Below are 19,230 nucleotides of genomic sequence, written 5' to 3' on the forward strand. Positions count from 1 at the left end.
TCAGACAGTAGTAGGTAGGATAAATTACGATGTCAATTTTTATCGTATCATTCACGTCTGCGAGATCGAATTGAGCTTCATAATTACCGGGTAGAATATGACCATGTACTATGAGAAGATGGCTGTCGAGATTACAAAGAGGCAAGAGGACTACTCTATTCTCCCACTCATCTTCACACGTTACTATAGAATCATATTTGTTTACAGTGGCTATAATAAGTCAAACTATATTAAGTTTCATACAATTTGATGCTACTTTCATACGAGTATAAAAATTGAATGCTATGAAAACGAAATGTGTAAATGTGTCATATAAAAAAAATGTTGATCTATATTTTCGACTTATCTTTTCTCTTCAGAATCAGCTCGTATTGGGTTGTATCATCCGTTCGATCTCACCTTCTATAAAACATTACTCCTATGATAGCAACATAAAGTTTTTCTATGATAAGTAATCAAATATTTTCGTAATTAATATCTGTACTTATAGACGACAGTGTACCATCGCGTTGTCATAAAATATTCTGTTTATAACAGCTCTCAATTGCTATCTCTTCTATCGGATTAAAATTATTAATCAGATTAACGGTAATTCGTTTCTTTATGAGCAAAGAAAATATTCGATTACAAAACGAATTTAATAAGTTAACAACGATAACAATTGCGCGTTCCTGCGATTACCCGTGAATTTTGACTTTTCGCAGCTGGATGTTAAAAGATAAACTTCATTGATATCAATGAACACCGCCAGAACGAAGACGATCGATCGCATAAACTCTGCTGATCCGACTTTAATGGCCACGCAAACTCGAAACGTTGCGGGATTACTTCCTGGCCGAGTCAGCGACTTGCGTTCCAGAATAACCTCGACCGAAACGTTTGCCGATCTTATTAGGCGCCTCGAATGAAAATGGATCGTCCGGTCAACGCTGATTTCCGCCTACGCTCGCGAAATATCCTCACCGTTTAGAGACACTAACTCACCAGTTCGATCCAATAATTATCTCAGTTAATGAATATTTCATGAGTATTCAGTATCATTGTATTGGAGTTTCAAATAAGAATCGCGAGTAAAAATTGAACGTGAGAATGGCACGATTAATTCAATGGTATCTAGAACGTGTTAATTAGGAATTATTATGATAACAATATTTTAATAATATTATGAACGGAGAAGTTAATTTCCGATATATTTATCCTGCTGCTTAATCGATATATTAATTGCTTCCTCATACAAATTAAACAGTAATATGTAGTACTTTATATTGACACAGAGTGTCGTTAATAAAGTCATTAATAGATATTACTAAACAACCACGATCGATATATCTGTCAATGAATATACCTACTATACTAGCCGCAATTATAGCTCCAACATTGACGAAGATATTCTCCAATTTACCATAAACATAGATTAATCTCCGTTATTTGATGTGTATGTAAACCGTATATCAAAGACTTAAATTATATTTTCATTTCTACAAATGAAGAAACTTTTGTAAAATCAACGAAGATTTTTTTAATCAAGAAAGATTTCCATATCGTATCAAGATTAAGGATCAACTTGATCCCAGTGCTTTAAACGCAAGAAGTGATTCAAAGTAGATCATCCCTAAACCAGAACATTTTTGTAATCATTTTATTAAAAATCGATAAAGACACAACAATGTAAATTAGTCTTAGTCCTTGCTAAGCGCTGGACGTAAATGTTGAAAGTAAATATAATAGATATAAGTATGATAATTTACTTTTAATAAAAATCAGATACGAAAATTCGTCCTCCCAGGTTAACGAGTTAAGGTCAATCGCTGTAATAAGTTTGTCACATGCTAATCTAAAATTCCACTTCTGTCATATCGTATATATATGTATGTACGTGAATTTTGTTCGTTTGATCCATCATAAATGAAGATAAAAATTGTATTCGCGAAAAATAGTGAAAATACCAATGAAATGAAAAAGGTCAGTTCATCGTGACTTACATAAGAATCAAGCGGTGTTGACACAGAATACAAATGACACGTAAAAATATAGGACAGCCTTAAACAAAGAAATTATTATACCTATCTAAGACATTCATAGTGATTGATCATTCGAACAACGAGATAATTCATCTTTCCCGGTTAACAGGCTAAGGTCAACCTTTGCAATATTATGTTTATTGCGTACTATCTTAAGATTTTCACTCCGTAATGTTACATATTCAAATTTTATATATTTCATTCTTTATTATTAAATAGAAAAGTAAGAATTTTATCCACGAAAAAATATTTTTTTTTTAATGTAGTTATATAAACACGTGTATAACACGATAATGGAATAAAAAGTACATTTTTCCGAAAATCTGTCTGGTCCGTCAGAGGTTTAAATTCATAGTACGCGACCGATTGGACTTAGTTCGGTGTCCAGTTCTCGTGGCAAGTGCGATGACACCCTGGCTGTCGGCAGCTAAACTTAGCAGATGTGATCGGAAACCGGCTGGCAGTTGAAAATTGCAGAGGCCTTGTTCGGCTCTGTCCTATCATTAGGTAGTTTGCAAATTTAAACAATGGTTTCCTACCGCTAACGCGGACCGTCGCAATGTGGCACGGTCAGCCCGGGTTACGCAATGGCCGGGCCACGTGACGATACTGATTAAAGTCGGAGCTGCTCCACGAGAAATCGTCCAGCCTCGCACCATCCACCAGAGAAACCTTTTTCCGTTTTCTTGGCAATTCGTTGGAAATATCAATGAACACATTGTTGAACTTCTAGTAGCAATATGCTTAATTAAAAATATCTTTCTTTAGAATTTTGAATATAGAATAATTAACTGACTTGTAATTTATAAAATTTATATCTACAATTTCATTTGTTTTATTAGCAAGTTTGTTGTTGTTATGGAAGAGAATTTATTAGTGTTCGATAACTCGTGACTTGCAACTCGCACAATTTTCCTAATAACATTAATTTAATCGTGCGAGAGGATCATCATAGCCATTGAATTAGCACCATATGCGACAATTCCACTTTAATTCAATTTGATTGAATTCATCGTATTTTATTTGTAACGCAAATTTTGTGATCAACACTAGCTTCTAAAGTGTTTCTTAGCTGGTTTCTTGCTAGTATTAAATTTCTTCTCCTTCATGCCACTATACACAAGCTGTTGATATCCATAATGTTGATTTCATGTTACTTTGTTTGAGTAACAGAATATTGGAATAATAGAACGTTTAGACGATAGAATGTTCGAATAACAGAACGTATAGATGATAGAACGTTGGAATAACAGCGCGTTTTGTTAATATTAAGCTGATGAGTAGGAGATGATGTCGTTCCTCCGTAGTTTGCATATGTCGGGCTAATGCCAGACATTCAGCTTTGCCTCATTGTCAATGCTTATCGATCGTATTAAGGAAGGAGAAATTTGCTATAAATCACGTAGAGGAACGACTAAAGCACACGCGTTTCACATAGTCTAAAAGTTTTTGAGAAAGTTTATTTAAAATTCTGTTATCTTAGAAAGTTCTTTGCTAAAATATTTTACCGAAATAAAGAACGTTCAGATTATTAAACTCAGAAATCTAATTAACGTATTAATATATCTCAAAAATATTTCCTATTGATAGTAGCAGTAGAGATTCGAATGAAATTTAATATTCGTTTCTCTCTAAAAATGAGAAAAAGAAACGCAAGTGAAAATGGGAAAAACGGTGAAATTTGTCAGAAAGCCGGTAATGGAATTGCACTGGAAAATTTTTCAAAGTTCTCAGGAGTTGCTCGCTTTTATTTATTTCCATGGTCTCAGTTTCCACGACACATTTGTCAGAATATTTCATGACCTGAGAACACGAAACACCAGAGGAAAACGGCTAAAACGTATCTCGAGCTCCCTCTGCCATTTTCCTACCGGTCGAACACAGGAAGTATTTTCTTCTCTGGAGTAAATGTAAACACGCGACGGTAATTTTCGTGACCATTATCATACAGTTACGCCATTTAAACAATCACTGCTTATTCGTATTCGTAACGTGACTCGAAAAATTTCTCTTGGAAACACTACCATCCAATACTGAGAATGAAAAACTCTGGCAAAATATCGTAATTTATTATCTTGATCTTTAAACTATACGGATTTATGAGTATTTCATTCAGTTTTGCTATTAGTTGTACTATATATTGCTAATATTATTAGAAAATATAAAGATTTGATTATGTATGCAATGTTACTATACAGCTATTTTGCATCGTTTTAAGGGGGAAGATCTGCAACATGTATAGTCGTTATTTATAATCAGTATATTTTATCATCTATCGTTATATTAATGACGTGAATTTTTCGTGAAATGAAATTAATTTTTCATCAAATACAACGTTTGGCTTGAATGAATGTTAAAATTGTATTCGGTAATTAGCATAACCGTCTTATTACCAATAGTTGGATAAGATCACGAATTCCTTAATCCTTCGTTTCTTTGTGAAGACAGCTTCGAAATTATGTTATTTTATATTGATAAGTTATTAGAGCACACTAACGCGTAGAAACTGTCATTTTTCTAATGCTTTAAATAAAATAGTTGATCAATATTTATGGTTTTACTCTATGATCTAATAATGGAAAGAATTGAATTTTTAAAATTACGTTTCAATCATCTTTTTCGCTAAGTTTCAATTTCATCTATCGTATTAATGAAATATTTTAGCGAATGTGGTATTGTAAAATGCCTTCGGAATATAAAGTGTTAAATCAGTATGAAACGGCGGGTGGATACTTTTGCGATTAACTCTGTATATATGTTTATTAATATTTTCCTGAATTAAATTATAAGCAGAAGTAGGTGAATTCGAGGAATTCGGAAAATCCACAGTGTCTGTCGTGAGCGTTCTTTACCATTGCTACGGCACCCGGAAAACAATTTCCTGCGGTAATTATAATTCAAATGGGCGAACAACTACGAAACAAACAGGTGGGCATTAACGAAAACGGTGCGCCGTTCTACCCTTAAGCGTTTTTCCTAATTGATGGTCGAAATAAAACTCGATAGGCCGTGCAGATAGGAACAAGCAACACTCCGCTTTCCAGCTCCCTTCCATGGGTCTCGACAATAACAGTTTGCAGTTTCGACCAGGGAAAATCAGGCTAATTTCGACTTCCTTCCTTTTGGTTTGTTATTCGTCGAAGAAATTGAAACGCCTGATAGAATAGAAAAAGAAATCGATGGTCGAACACGTGTGTATAAGATTCATTTGTAATTATAATTAGCGATTATAATTGGCGGTTATGTTGTCATTGGAAGCTGAGTAATCTCGTTCTAGATTCCAGATAAAAATATGTCTACACAGAAATCTGAGTGACAGAAGAGAGTCAAAGAAATGGTAAAATATCGAAGAGACATCATTGCCGAGTATATTTATTGAAAATTTGTATTTCTACTGAAATTCATGTTGAAAATTTGAAAAGGATTGAAACGTTCGGAACGGTAATAAATGAAACAAGTCGGAAATAATTATTTAAAAGTAGGAATATCACTTGTATCGTAATTTGTAAATCGATTAACTCGATTAAGAATTGTGATGACAATTGTTGTCATTATGTTGCATAAAAGTCGTCAATTACTATGCGAAGAACTGTACTAAATATCAAGTTTACACCGTACGTGATTTCCTAGCTGTTTTCGAGATTAAGGATTTTCTTACTCTTTTCACTGGAACAGCTTTCAGTCAAATTATTTTTAGGTAGGAAACTCTGAATTCTAATTAGCACTAGGACTCTGAGCTTCTTTCTACTTTTTAAGAGTCATTAACGTATCGTAAATCTAACGAAGCTACCAAGTACAGGATAGAAACACCGCGTCTGAGGATTCTTGGAACGAAAAGAAAATAGACGAACTAGGATTTGTGTAAATTAAATTGCATTAATTACCATTTATAATTTTACATTTTTATCTAAACTTTTTTCTTGAAGTATCACATTCACAAAAATGTATTTATCTTAAAAAAATAATTAATCTTTTGTATCAGCTTATGTGACAAAATTAATTATTTTTATATTTTAAATTTATAAAAATTTATCAAACATATTTGTTATAGTTCTTTCGATCAAATGATATTTTCTTAATCTTAAAAAGTATATTCAATTTGGACAAAATATGAAAAAAGATTTATTCATATGCATCACTCCTTCAGTTTCATGTTAAACATCATTTTAAAACATCACAAATTCATTTTGTTTGCTAAAATGAGAGCAAGATTGAAATATAAACACAGTTAAATAAATTATTCGATATTATTATCGAAATATCTATTATTTTATTTACAAGTATTTCAAGTCATTCCGTATAAAAACCACCTGCACGGAATAATGCACAGATACAAATAAAAATTTCATCCACATATTTTACAAAAACACATTTAAATCCCCGAAAACACAGCGTAAATACATAAATCCACAACATTCTTTTTTAAATTACGATTTCGTCATTTTTACTATTCCGGTAATTCTACTGTTAAGAATCAAAGATTAAAAAGTTAGAATATGCTGTCGTTAAATTTTAACGAATTTCCAATGAACGATAAACACGAAGAGATATGATAATTACGCTCGAGTAACGAAGGTTCCTGAGTATTCTTTGCAAGTAGACGAACTGATTAGGTTGCGCGTGGAATTGCACAACAGAGCCAGGGTCAGGAATGGTAGAATAGCCACGAGACGTCTTAATTGACCCGGGGGAATGCGTGAATATGAACCAGGCGAGATACGATATGCATTGTCTTGCGCGAAACGTTGGACTAATGACGCCTGTCGTCGGGATACCTAATCATTCTAACTAAACGGACGGTCGCTGGATGATTAAGTGCTATCTTCGTCGGATCTGCTGCACGAATCCACTTGTTTTTCCTTTTAAATTTACATTGCGTGTTTGAGATTTTATTCGATTTCATTGATAATTGAGTTAAGAAATATTGAGCTCTTAAAATACTATACTGAAAACTTATAACTAGATACATACTAAAATATATACTAATATATCAGAATTTCTTGTGAAATTACTAACGATGTTGATTTGAAATTTGGCGAGAAACGAAATTTATTAAATACTAAGCTTCGTGAGGTAAATTTAGGAAAAGAAGGTAAATTAGACTCGTGGAAATTTAGTATCAGCAATTCCCATTTATATTTCCTTTATTCCTTTACTTACAGTCTTTTCTCCAATTCTTTTTTAAATTATTGTTCAACCTGGCTTTATCTTAAAAGAAATATTTTGAATTGGTATAAGAATTAACAGAATAATACCATAGATATTGATATAGAAATTCTTAAAATAATATCTGTTAGGGGAATTGTTAGAATGGTACAGATACTGACATAGAAATTGCTAGAATATTATAGATGTTGCTACAGAAATTATTAGAATAGTCTACATACTGGTATAGAAATCATTAGGATGATACCTATAGACATACACAGTAGGTATACACAATTATTAGAATTTTATGACGTTGTCTTAGAAATAATTTAATTGTACTAATTTAACCGTTATGTGCACGATTGTTTCAAATGTAACATAATAAAACATTTAAAAAATGTCAATTTATGATATATAATCATGCGTTAATGAATATTTATGTAGCGAAATTTTTATCATACTTAGAATTTGTATATTTCGTATCTTTAAATTTATATTCTGAATCCTTGATACGAGAGACTCGGGAAGATTAGAAATTAAAACATAAAAGAATCTTAATAATCCAAACTTTCAATCTTTATTTCTTCTCAAACCTCAAACAAGATTCATATATTACAAAATAGAACGTAGCCAAAAACGAAATATTTATGGAAAATATGTTTCCCAAATTAATTTACAGTAATTTTTATCGTACATTTATTCGTCGCATAAATTATGAAGAATAAGTCGTCGTATTTCTAATCAATATGATAATTGACATTGTCGTGCTAATCGAACACAATAGAATAATCAACGTGGTAAATATTACGTACAGCACGTTAGTTTTCTGGGAAACATATTTCATCTTCGTATTACGTCAAACTGTTCAAATTTTCAACATAATTGAAACAGTGTATGAAGCAATAAGAAGCATGACGTCACTTTCCTTGAAAGTCGTTCTCTTTAAATTCTCAAAACGTGTCTTGCATTTCATGAGAAAGCAACGTTTCCCTTTTTCCCCGTGCGAAAATGGCGCTGAGTGACTCAGATTAAACGAAAAATAGGGAAAAATGATTTAACTGGTAATTTCCAAGTTTTGCAATTCTTCGTTCATGACACATTCTTATGACTTTAAACGCCGCCACTGTTTCAGGATTAAGACGCCACATCATTCTAGATTAATTCCAATTAAATTGTATTACATTTGTTGCTTTATACAGATAGCTATGGTACCTCAATGGATACGAATGTTTAAAACATCTTACACTGGTTCGTTTCATCGGTTGATAGAACCACAAAAGAGGAAACGGAGAAATGACAGAATATGATTCGATAAACTAAACAGAGAAAAATTTTCGTTATAAGAAGTTCTTGGAAAGTTGTAATGAGATTCTTCCATGAATTCTAAACCAGTTAACCTTTTTCTCTTCGATACTCGTTCTTTGATCAATTCAAGATCGCTGCTTTAATGAAAAATATACTAAATTAACTATATATTATATAACAATGTTGAATCTACAATGTAAATGTGCAAACGAGTTCTTCCATTTCATTAAATTTCGAAATACCTGGTTCGTTAACTTTCGATTTTCCTAAGTTCCAACGAAAATTTTCCAGAAATTTTTCAAACGACATATGGCATATAAAGAAACAACTACACAATGGTTACAATTCGCATCAAAATCCCAATACAAAGTTCACTGAAATCTTTTTGAAACAAGTAGGAATATTAAATGATATATACTAAAAATAGAGAAACAAACCAAGATGAGGAAAATTTTGGCATAAATATTATTATTAATGTAAGTTTAATTATAACATATATAAACTTTTTGCCGATGTAGATAATAGTGATTGTTAATGACTGCAAGCCGATTCGGCAATAAATAAATAAAAAAATAGATTCGTTAAGAAATATCTTACATTTAAAAAATGATTTCAATTCAACGAAAATTGATATATCGGCGATAATTGATATATATATATAATTCAACGAACTAACGATTATATTGCAAAGAATTCGTCCAAAAATCATGCGAATGCTGGAGTTTATCTCGTTGTTGCGCGCGGAACGCGACACGAACATACGCGAAACACGTGTGATTTTCGAAGCAACGTGCCCGTAGTGGCACAGTAGTCTCTCTTGCTTAATCGGATGATTATTCTGAGATCATTCTTACAGCTGATGCCAGTCGCCACGATTTTAACTACCATTATACCGACCACACCACTCAATCTGCCTTCTCTTTGTCCTCTCGCGACGCTCCCAACTGTTTCTCGCATCGAGACACGAGACCACTGGCTCGCTCGATTTTTCGTCTCGATCTCGCCCATAAAACACTTCTTATATCGATCGAACGTTTTCAAACGGAATTTCCAATATTTAACTTGTACACATCGTGAGTGACGTTTCATCGATCGTACAGAGACTGGCATTCTTAGTTTATTTTGAGGAGAAAAGAAAGTTTAGCCAGAATTTCTGTTTCATCGCGATATGAGGGGATTGAATCAAATTGGATTTGTTTTGCAATTCATTTGTGTGTTTTGTGTGCATTAGAAATTAATTCAGAGTGTTTGCTGAATAATTAAAAATGTTTTAGTGTAACGACTTTTTGCCACACAGACCAAAGTGTTCACGTAGCTTACAGAAATTACAATTTTCTTTTGCATAGACATCTTCTTGTTTATATCAACTTCTACGTCGATAGAACTAAGTACTTCAGTGAACAAATGATCTTTTAACGAAGTAACTTATTTCCTTTCCAACCAGTAATTTTAGTTTCGAGGAAAATAGTTTTCTGAAAATCATCAAATATATTCTGAAAAATTATCTTTTGACGAGACCTTAAACGAAATGAAAAATATTAGACCTTTGTTTCCTACGATTGACCCAAATCCATTGTGATAGACCGAGCAATCTTATTTCTAACGTCGATGGAAATCAATTAAATAATCAAAGACGATGAGAACTGGAGAAACAATTTCGATAAGTGAGCGGACAGACAGAAGAAAAAAGTTGCCGTCCATATTTCGAAACGTCAACGGCAACTCTTAAAAATATTACAGCGCTCGTTTCTGCCGCGATGAAAGAAGAAGGCAGCAAATATTTCTCTTCCTCGCAGAATCTTCCCTTTTATCTCATTGTCGAGCCAAGACGAGAATACGTACTTAGTAGTCTCGAGGAAGCTTGAAAGGAGGCAAAGACTTCCGAAAGAAAGATCCTTTCGATGCCTAGCCCGTGAATTTATTTCGTTGGTATCCTAGCCAGCCATTAGCGAAATTGAGACTCCAAAATTAAAACGTGTCATCGGTACAGGGACGAAAATATTTCGTAAATAAATCCTTAATAAATACTCCGAGTTCCTTTGGATTTATTAATCGGTTAATATTTAATTCATCGGTCGTCACGGCTTCTTTGAGACCACTGAAGATTAAGTTTTCCTTCTGGGAAAGCCCAGCACTTTATCATTTTGTTATTTTTATTCTTACAAGATGTCTCGCTTCTTTGTTGGAAGTTAAAGGATACGTTGATTTCTTCACATATTTAAAAGATGATAAAAATGCAAGAAATAGGGATAAAAGGAATGAAGCAGAATATAATTTATCATTGCTTTACATCGGTCTGTCACGTCCAAAGACGAAATATGAAAAACATTTGAATTTTAAACGATTTTCAGATATCAATGCAAAGCAGTGCGAACGTAACCATCTTCGTGTCAAGCTCTTCTGATGATATCTAGAGACAGAGCTATGAATAAATTAACTATTAAAAGATTTACACTGGAAACGATCTGCAGCTGTCTTTTCAATTTCCTGGAACCTTCGTTTAATTCTCGCGAGAATTATTGGATTTCCTTCTGCGATCAACAACAGTGATCTATTCTGATTCCACGATCAGGAAATGGAACGTATCCGCAGAACGCAGATTCTAACTATAAAAGTGACCTCTGATCTCTCTAGAGCCGCATGTCAGATGCTCGTTTAAAAGTTCGACTAAAAATAGCAAGTTCCGCCTGTAAGACCAACTATCACTGCGACCAGAGATATTTATAACGATGGATTCTTGAAAAAGGGATGCTCACTCGATCTCGGATGATCCGAACCACGAATGCTGTCCTTACAAGCAAATTATCGCGGCCATTCACTTTTATTATACGTTGTATCTTTGATAAAAATTTCATTAAAAAAATTTTATAGAGATACATGATCTGTTTGTTATTTCACATTGAAAAATTTGAAATCTCGAGGAAGAAGAAACAATTATTTTTCTAATTGTTCAATTCTTCGTCATTATGTCATATCATCGGAAGTTTAACCCAAGATTATGAATATTTACGACTTCGAATTCGCATTTGCTGGTCTAAAACTTCCTAAGTTCTAAAGCAAACTTGAAATTTCTAGCAATTCTATCTCATCTATCCTCCGACGTTAACGAATCCAAGGACCATAAGGTACCTAAATTTCACTTAGGCGATTATCAGAAGTCAAACAGAAATTCTCCGCGTTAAACTATCGTTAATACCTCCTTTATCCTAACGTACATATATTTCGATCAGCGATTAGAACGGCCGAGAGGTTGCATAATTGAAAGATTCTTCGGGTTCTTGTCATCAACGATCGCCAAAAGGCAACGCAGTAGGATCGTTAGCGGTGATTCGAATGAAAATTTCATCGTGCGAGATAAGCTGGATACAGCGTGTCCTTGTATTATCAGTAATTAAAGAAAATTCTGAACGGAAGAGCGGGGCAATTTCAGGCAATTGCCACGACAAACGCCCGGTGCACTGTTTCGCGAATGGTTATAGTACGGTGCTTGGTAATTTCAGCAATTCCAACCTACGATCCACGCCTCGGGGGCCCTTCTGATGTAGATTTTCGATTTGTCAACCAGTTGCCAGTCCGTGATAACGGAGAAAGCCGGTCTTTTCAGAAGATCTCAAGTACCGACATCTTTTTCGCCAGGAAATATCGTGCGAATCGTCCCTTTGAGTTACGTATACAAAATTTTTAATCATTTACGTTTGGTATTACTATTATGCCGAAGGGATGTCTTCGATCACGTGAATTTTATAAATTTACTTTAAAAAATTATTAACAGAAATATTTTTGAAATATGTTATTTATATCTAAAAAAAATTCGAAACTAAAATAATTTATAGCAAAAGTATACTATTACATTAGGATAATAGCAACGTTGATCGATTTCGACGAAATTTTCAGCACATGCAAAACTGACAATAGCAACGTATTGCTTAATTAAGTTTTCATTGCAGAGTCGAATAAGAAAAATTGTAAAAATCGACATTTACACTATTTCCTTCGCGACTCCAGTCGACTGCAATTTTTCAAAAATTGTATTCACGCGTCGTTCAAACTAATCCTTGTAACTTCTTAAAAAAAAAAAAAAAAAAAAAAAATCAGGACGTCTGGTCGAATTTTAAAAAAGTTATTCCACTTTAAATTGTGTCCCAGTATTTTAATGTGAGTGATCGTATGTGTGCCCCCCTCAGACGTTTTCGGAATATACAGACGTTGTTAGTCATCGATTCTCAGAAATATTTCCTTACAATTAATTTTACGTTATATTGGATTGGCAACGATGATTGACGGTTCATTCAAGTTCGTTCTGAGTCGAGAGTGCGGTACCTGTGGCCATTGTTACAAGACCCGTCATAAAACTGTCTTCCGTCTCATATATCTTAAAGGTTATATATCGTGTGATTGTTCTATTCTAAAACACAATATAATATAGGGATAATTGTTGTTTCGATCATGCGGGCGTGTACTTGCGGTCAACTAGCAAAACAGGGCTAGCGGGCGGCCAGTTAACGAGGCAAGAACGCCCTTTTGAAATGACGTTTAAAGTGGACTTGTTAAAGATCTATTGTACAATTAAATTAGCCCTCTTGTAAAACATATACAACATATACAAAAATAGTGCCATGTCCGAATATCAATGTGGAATAAAACTGGACCACCATAGTAGTTTCAATGACTCGAATCGATCACATCACTCTAGTGGCACGCGTTATCCCACGGGAAGAATATCTTCTTTGTTCGATCGTTCCTCGAAATATGTCGCGACACAGACAGACGCATTCCGGTTGTTCGGATGGAACTGTCCAAGCCGCACGAGGAATTCGACTGCGATACGGGAAAGTGCCGTATACTGTCCAGGAAGTCAGAGGTCAGGGATCCTCAAAGCATCTATAATTCTTCCCAACATGGTTGACACGCGAGAATACCATTGGAGAAATTTTAACCCTTCGCAGTCCTGTGACACTACTAACGTATATAACCACATTCGTAATACATGGCGTAAAGCCATTTTGCTGGCGCTATAGCGACACGCGTAATTTGCATCGCAATCGAAAATGTGTTAGACTATGTTGATATACGCAACATGCATCTCTGCATGGCAATTCAGGGTAAATTGTTGGTTGATTTTGGTTTGTACGATAAAGTAGTGGAAAATGGAAATCGAGTAGCTGAAAATTGAGGTTTGAATTTAGCTAAACGACGTTTTGTTAAGTCAAATTCGAGATAAGTGGATTATTTGAAACACTTTGTTTCATTGAAATAACTCTCACGATGATCGGAGTAATTAATTACGCAACGAAAAGTTTTGATTTCTTCTATTCATACAAACTTGTTTAAAAAAATTCCAATCGAATCGGTGGTTACTCATCAATGTCAAAAGATTGAAGTTGTTGTCTCGATGAAAGATAAATAAACCTAATGCAAATGTCTGCAAGATTGCCGGAGACAAATGTTTATCGAAGCGTCCGTTATTCAATGTTAGCCAAATTTATCATCGATTGTTTTCTCCAGCAAGATTGCGAACTGGGTCAAAGCCGATCACCGCGCAATCGCGATGAAGAAAACCTTCGACGCAACTGTTTCGTTCGATTCGGATCTGCTCTTGCGGCGAAGCACTTTAATTAGTCATTTTAATTGGTAATTAGGCTAGACAGGAGTGGTAGCCACGCGATGGATCCACAAAATTCACTCCTCGTTAGCGATCGTCGTGGAATGTTGCTTTCAGATCGAATAAAAAAGAGAAAAAAATTTGAGAAAAATCTGCAACACTCTCTGTTTGCAACACGCTCTATTTTTCACGCAAATTAACCGATCTTCGAGGGTACACGATCCGATTTCTATCGGAAAAGAATTTATTCGACCCTGAAATTACCAACGATTTTTCTTAACCCCGCTGCGCTCTTTAGACCATTTCCAATTCACATATATTTTTTTATTCGCAAGAAATTTAGTAAATAGATCGAGATGAAGTGGAAAAATCACTTTTTTATTTAACTTTGAAATGAGACAAAATTTAAAAAAATTAAAATATCGAAGGTATTAGAATATTTCTTGTCTTAATAATTGCATCTCTGGCTCTCATAACACATTTTTATTAATTCATCAGTTATTAAGTTGATCAGTTAAGAGAACTTACACCTTTGAACTCAATAGATGGCCATCATTTTTTGTTGTATTATATTTTATTGTGTTTCTCATGTTTTCTCCTGCGATCTTCGTATGTATAATGTCACATTTCAACTTCAACTCTAACCGAAGACAACATGATCGAGTGCAGGCAAGGGCCTTTAAATATCGGAAGTTAAATTTGTCGTTCAAAGCTTTTGCAATTAACTGCAGTATTGTATACATAGAGTGCAACAAGAATGTGCCACGCTTTGTTAAATAACCGCCTGTAAAAATAATAGCACAAAGAAAGATGCGTGACGTGCACATCCTTTATGAAATTCTTCGACAGCTCTATTAATAATTGTTACACTATGTTTCTAAGCTCAGATAAAATCTCGTATATTACGTGGCTTGCATCCGGAAGCTTCAGCCAACGTACGTGAAACCACAGGTACGTAACTAGATGTATGAAAAATTTGCTAATCCAAGAGAAAAATAAGCCACATAATTTACAAAAAATTATTCAAATTCCTAATAATGTATTCTGTGCAAATTATCCATAATTATTCTGTATGGATTTATCAACTTTCTACTCGATAAAGATTGTAAATTGATCACTTTCACCACTCTGATACTTCTAATGTAAAATACCACCAACGACGTGATTAAAGAAAAACGTCATTAAAAATATCTTTTGAAGATGAAATCCTTCGTCAAAAGATACGACAAAGGCTGCATAGTCTACTCCTCTAACCAAGATATATCATCATACAGTATGTTTCTTGTAGAAAATCATACACTCTTTTAACCTAGGACAAGGTACAGCGTCAGTATGGCTAGAAACCATCTAGTTGGAAAATCGAGACAGGGTCGATATCTGGTTGCCTGTCAAGGTGAACGGTTTGATATCTGGCGGAAGGACTCACCGAAAACTGGAGCAAGGATGGATGACCCAGTGACCTGCAGCCTTTTGCCTGATCCGTTCCTTCATCAAAGCTTTCTTGCTTCCGAACAGCTTCATAGCCAGCTTGTTGTCGGTAGGCTGGAACAGGGCCTGAAGCTGATTCTTCAAGAAGCTCTGCTTGACTTCCTGGCCCGGAAGACCCGGACCCGGCTCCTCCTTCGGCGTCCCGTAGAGGGACACATCGTCCACTCCGAAGTGGACCTTCCCGCTGCCCTTGTAATTCATCTCGTTGCCTAGAACATAATAACAAAAGCATTTTGTTAAGCATTGTTGTTAAGTTAAAAAATACACATTATAATTTTTTCGTCCTGATTCTGCTTATAACGCCTTATAAAGAGTTTGTACGCTTATAGAATCTATTTAAGAATATACATACACTACCCTGTACTTACAACGTAAGAATTAGAATATTTATCGGTGTTCAATATAAATTGAACAATACTGTTTTCTATTTTCATTTTTCAGCTGTTTGATTGTAAGTCAGTTATTTTATTCGCGACATATCTAAAATATTGAATGTAACCAATGGGTCCAAATGCTTATGGTAGATAGTGTACATGTTATGTAAATTCTCACGTAAGGGTTCACACGCACTCTCATACCTTTTTGTGGATACTATGTTGTATAATTATTGTATTACAGCGTTTCCTTTGTTTTTATGTATTTAACAGTTATATTACAGTCTACAGATCCTAATGTCTAAACATCTTATCATCCATCTATCAGTTAACTTAATCAATCAAATGTTGGTTCAACGTCAACACATCAAACGTCGAATGTAATTAATTACAATCCTAACTTCGCTGCAATTATCTAGATCAACAACAGTTCAATCTGTCGTATACAACAACTTAAACTAAACTCACAATTTCATATATATAATTTGAAAATTATCTAAACTATAGTTCGATAGGTAACGATGCGAGTTATCTCCTGAAGCGTCTCTCTCCTCGATATGCGATGTGAAAAACTGTAACTCGTGGAACAAATTATATATACGTGTGAACCTATATAGTTGTGAAATTAAAAGGACTCGTAGTACTCGATAATTTCCAATTAAATACTGCAATTTGCTCAAATGTATAATCATTGGCTAGCAACGAGCATTCTATAATTCTCGTTTCGAATAAACAACGTTCAAGTCCAGTTACTGAAAAATGCTTCGACGAAAGCCACGTGAAATCCCCACTACGAGAATCGAGGTACACGCGAGCTCATTCCAATCTCCCATCGACTTCCTTTCCAGCTCTCAAACGCAACCATACGCACTATTGGCTCTGTTGAAGCACACATGAAACGTAAAAACTACCAAGCACCGTTTGCTCGTCGACTCCAGTTAAATACAGTTAACCGACAGAATTCTGCCTTTTTTCGTTTTACATTTGCAACGCATTGCCTCTAATAATGGAAGGGAGGGGGAACTTAGAATTTAAGCGGTTGAATATTGTAAATAATATTGGAAATCTGATAGACTTTCAATTAATATTTTCATATTTTTTTATGAGGACTTTTATTCGAATTGAATAGAACTTTTATTTGATTGGAATAAAAGTTTTTAGGAGAATTTTTATCGAGAAATTATTGGAGAATCTTCTTTTGCATAATTGAAATAACGATATTAGCTAATTAAATTATGTAAGCGAAATTGTACGAATAAATTTTGGAACGATTCTGATTGAAGTGTTAAATGTTTATATTTAATTCATTCATTTAAATTAGAAAAAATTACTGTGTTAATTTGTCATTATTTACCCTCTAAGATTCTATAATTTTTTTCTAGCATTAAAGCAAGTTATTTTCTTTTGTCATGGGGCTCTCCTCTTTGCCTCTGATTTTTCTAGTGTAACAAAGAACGTTATTTAAACATTCGTGCAATTCAGAGTGGAATTTTCGGTATTACTTTTTGAAACCTTTTAAGCCAATTGCCTGGAGATTTGAGTCATTTTTATATAGAGATGCCTCGTTTTTCTCTAAAAGTTTTTGGATAATTTATCTGTTTATCATTTTAAATAGATAGTCTATAGCTTATCTTTTTAAATCAATTCTGAACAAATCAACTGTTCTTAATGTTTTAAGGAATCCTTTTAATCATTTTCATAGATAATATAAAAATATTAATCTTTGGGAAGCAATAGATCTTGGGGCTTTATAATTATAACGAGCTAGTAATTCTTGTGAACCAGAAAAATCGTTAGTAGACTACTTTGCAATCATAAATGATAATTTCAATGGGATATGAGTTTGAAAATTATTATTGCAGTAGAATGAAAGATCGTCATTGCTAAGAATAGGTTTTTATGAAGGTGAAGAACTCTGTAGTTACTCTGCGATAAAAATCATCAATAAATCAATTATACGCACAAACTGTTGCTAAGAGGATGCAAGAGCTCTAAATCGACTTGATTATTACTAGTTGAATGATGTTGGTTTCTGTTGTAAAAAAGTCTCTACCCTACAGCGAAAGATGAATCGCCATAAGCTAGACTACATCGATAAATCATTTATCATGATCATATAAGAATTTTATAATTAATGAACTAAAATATAGTATACCATAAACTTAATAACCAAGAAATATACTTGAAAAATATTCCTAACGTTCTTATAAAATTTCCATATACATAGTATCATCTGAGAAGATATGAAATTAGGTAATTAACTAGTACAAGATAGAACTCATCGAGTGATTCATTTCTACGAGGAAAGAACAGAATTATAAAAGTCTTATAATTTCCAAAACGAGATACGATACGGTATCAACCTATTTAGAAGATTTCTAAACGTTATGCCAATTCATAATTATTCAGAATTATTACCAGGAAATTTTTCAATTTTTAATTTCAAGCTGCATGAGAAGATCTTATCATTCCACGAAAATAACGCATTGTCAGTTCTAGTTTAAAATGGGAACACATAATAAATCTTGCAATAAAAATACATAAAAAGTGCATGTAATAAATATCAATCAAATATTATTAAATCAGTGTATTAAATAATGTTAAAAAAAATCAAATGTTATCGACCTAATCATGTTAACCACATCTCGTCACAGTGTTAATGAAACTTCAAAAACTCATACATGACACACACAATATATTTATAAAAGTTTCCTACAATAAATGTCCAAGTACTCTCGCGAATCATTATATATTTATTTATTTAAATAAAGCTGGTTTTCCTACAAAATGCACGATTTTCATAGATAACTCTTTCTTTCCAAAACACTATGCATCATTTCAGTAGAGACGATATGAACACATATATAGATTAAGGATATCTTAAATCTTTCCGTTTCTAGACATTTAAGGATCAATCTCGTTATCAGATCAACTACAGCGAAACCTTGTCCTCGAAATGCCACCTAGCCTCCATAAAATCCGTGATTCTTCAATTCCTCGGAACAAGACTCACCAAACTTCGGCGTTGCTCGCGCGTGCGACAACTTGGGCCAGCTGGAGACAAGGACAGGGCAGCCCTTGTTCCCTTGCTGTTGGTCTAGCTGTGTTTGTTTCCTCAAGAGCGGCGTTCTCTGCTCGTCGAGCTGACTGGCGCGCGCCAGATCGTCGGCCATCGCCCGAAAGCAAGCGGCCTCAGGATCGCGAGAACGGTCTGCCCCGTTTACCGTGTAACTGGTCCCCGATGCAGAGGTTGACTAATGACGAGCGGAACACGAGGAAAAAGAAGCCACGC

The 19,230-nt window shown here is 34.1% G+C and overlaps 1 protein-coding gene across 9 annotated transcripts in view; it reads right to left on the reverse strand.

Moving 5' to 3' along the window:
• Window positions 1–19,230, reverse strand: part of LOC100749002 (potassium/sodium hyperpolarization-activated cyclic nucleotide-gated channel 3) — a 213,576-nt gene that overhangs the window by 72,610 nt on the left and 121,736 nt on the right. For all 9 annotated transcript variants that reach the window (XM_033321198.1, XM_024368234.2, XM_033321196.1 and 6 more), the window contains one exon: window positions 15,503–15,773. In XM_033321198.1, the coding sequence (XP_033177089.1) occupies window positions 15,503–15,773 (271 nt within the window). The remainder of the gene's footprint in view (window positions 1–15,502; window positions 15,774–19,230) is intronic.

Source organism: Bombus impatiens, unplaced genomic scaffold (assembly GCF_000188095.3).
Source record: "Bombus impatiens unplaced genomic scaffold, BIMP_2.2 scf_0406, whole genome shotgun sequence".
NCBI lineage: Eukaryota > Metazoa > Arthropoda > Insecta > Hymenoptera > Apidae > Bombus > Bombus impatiens.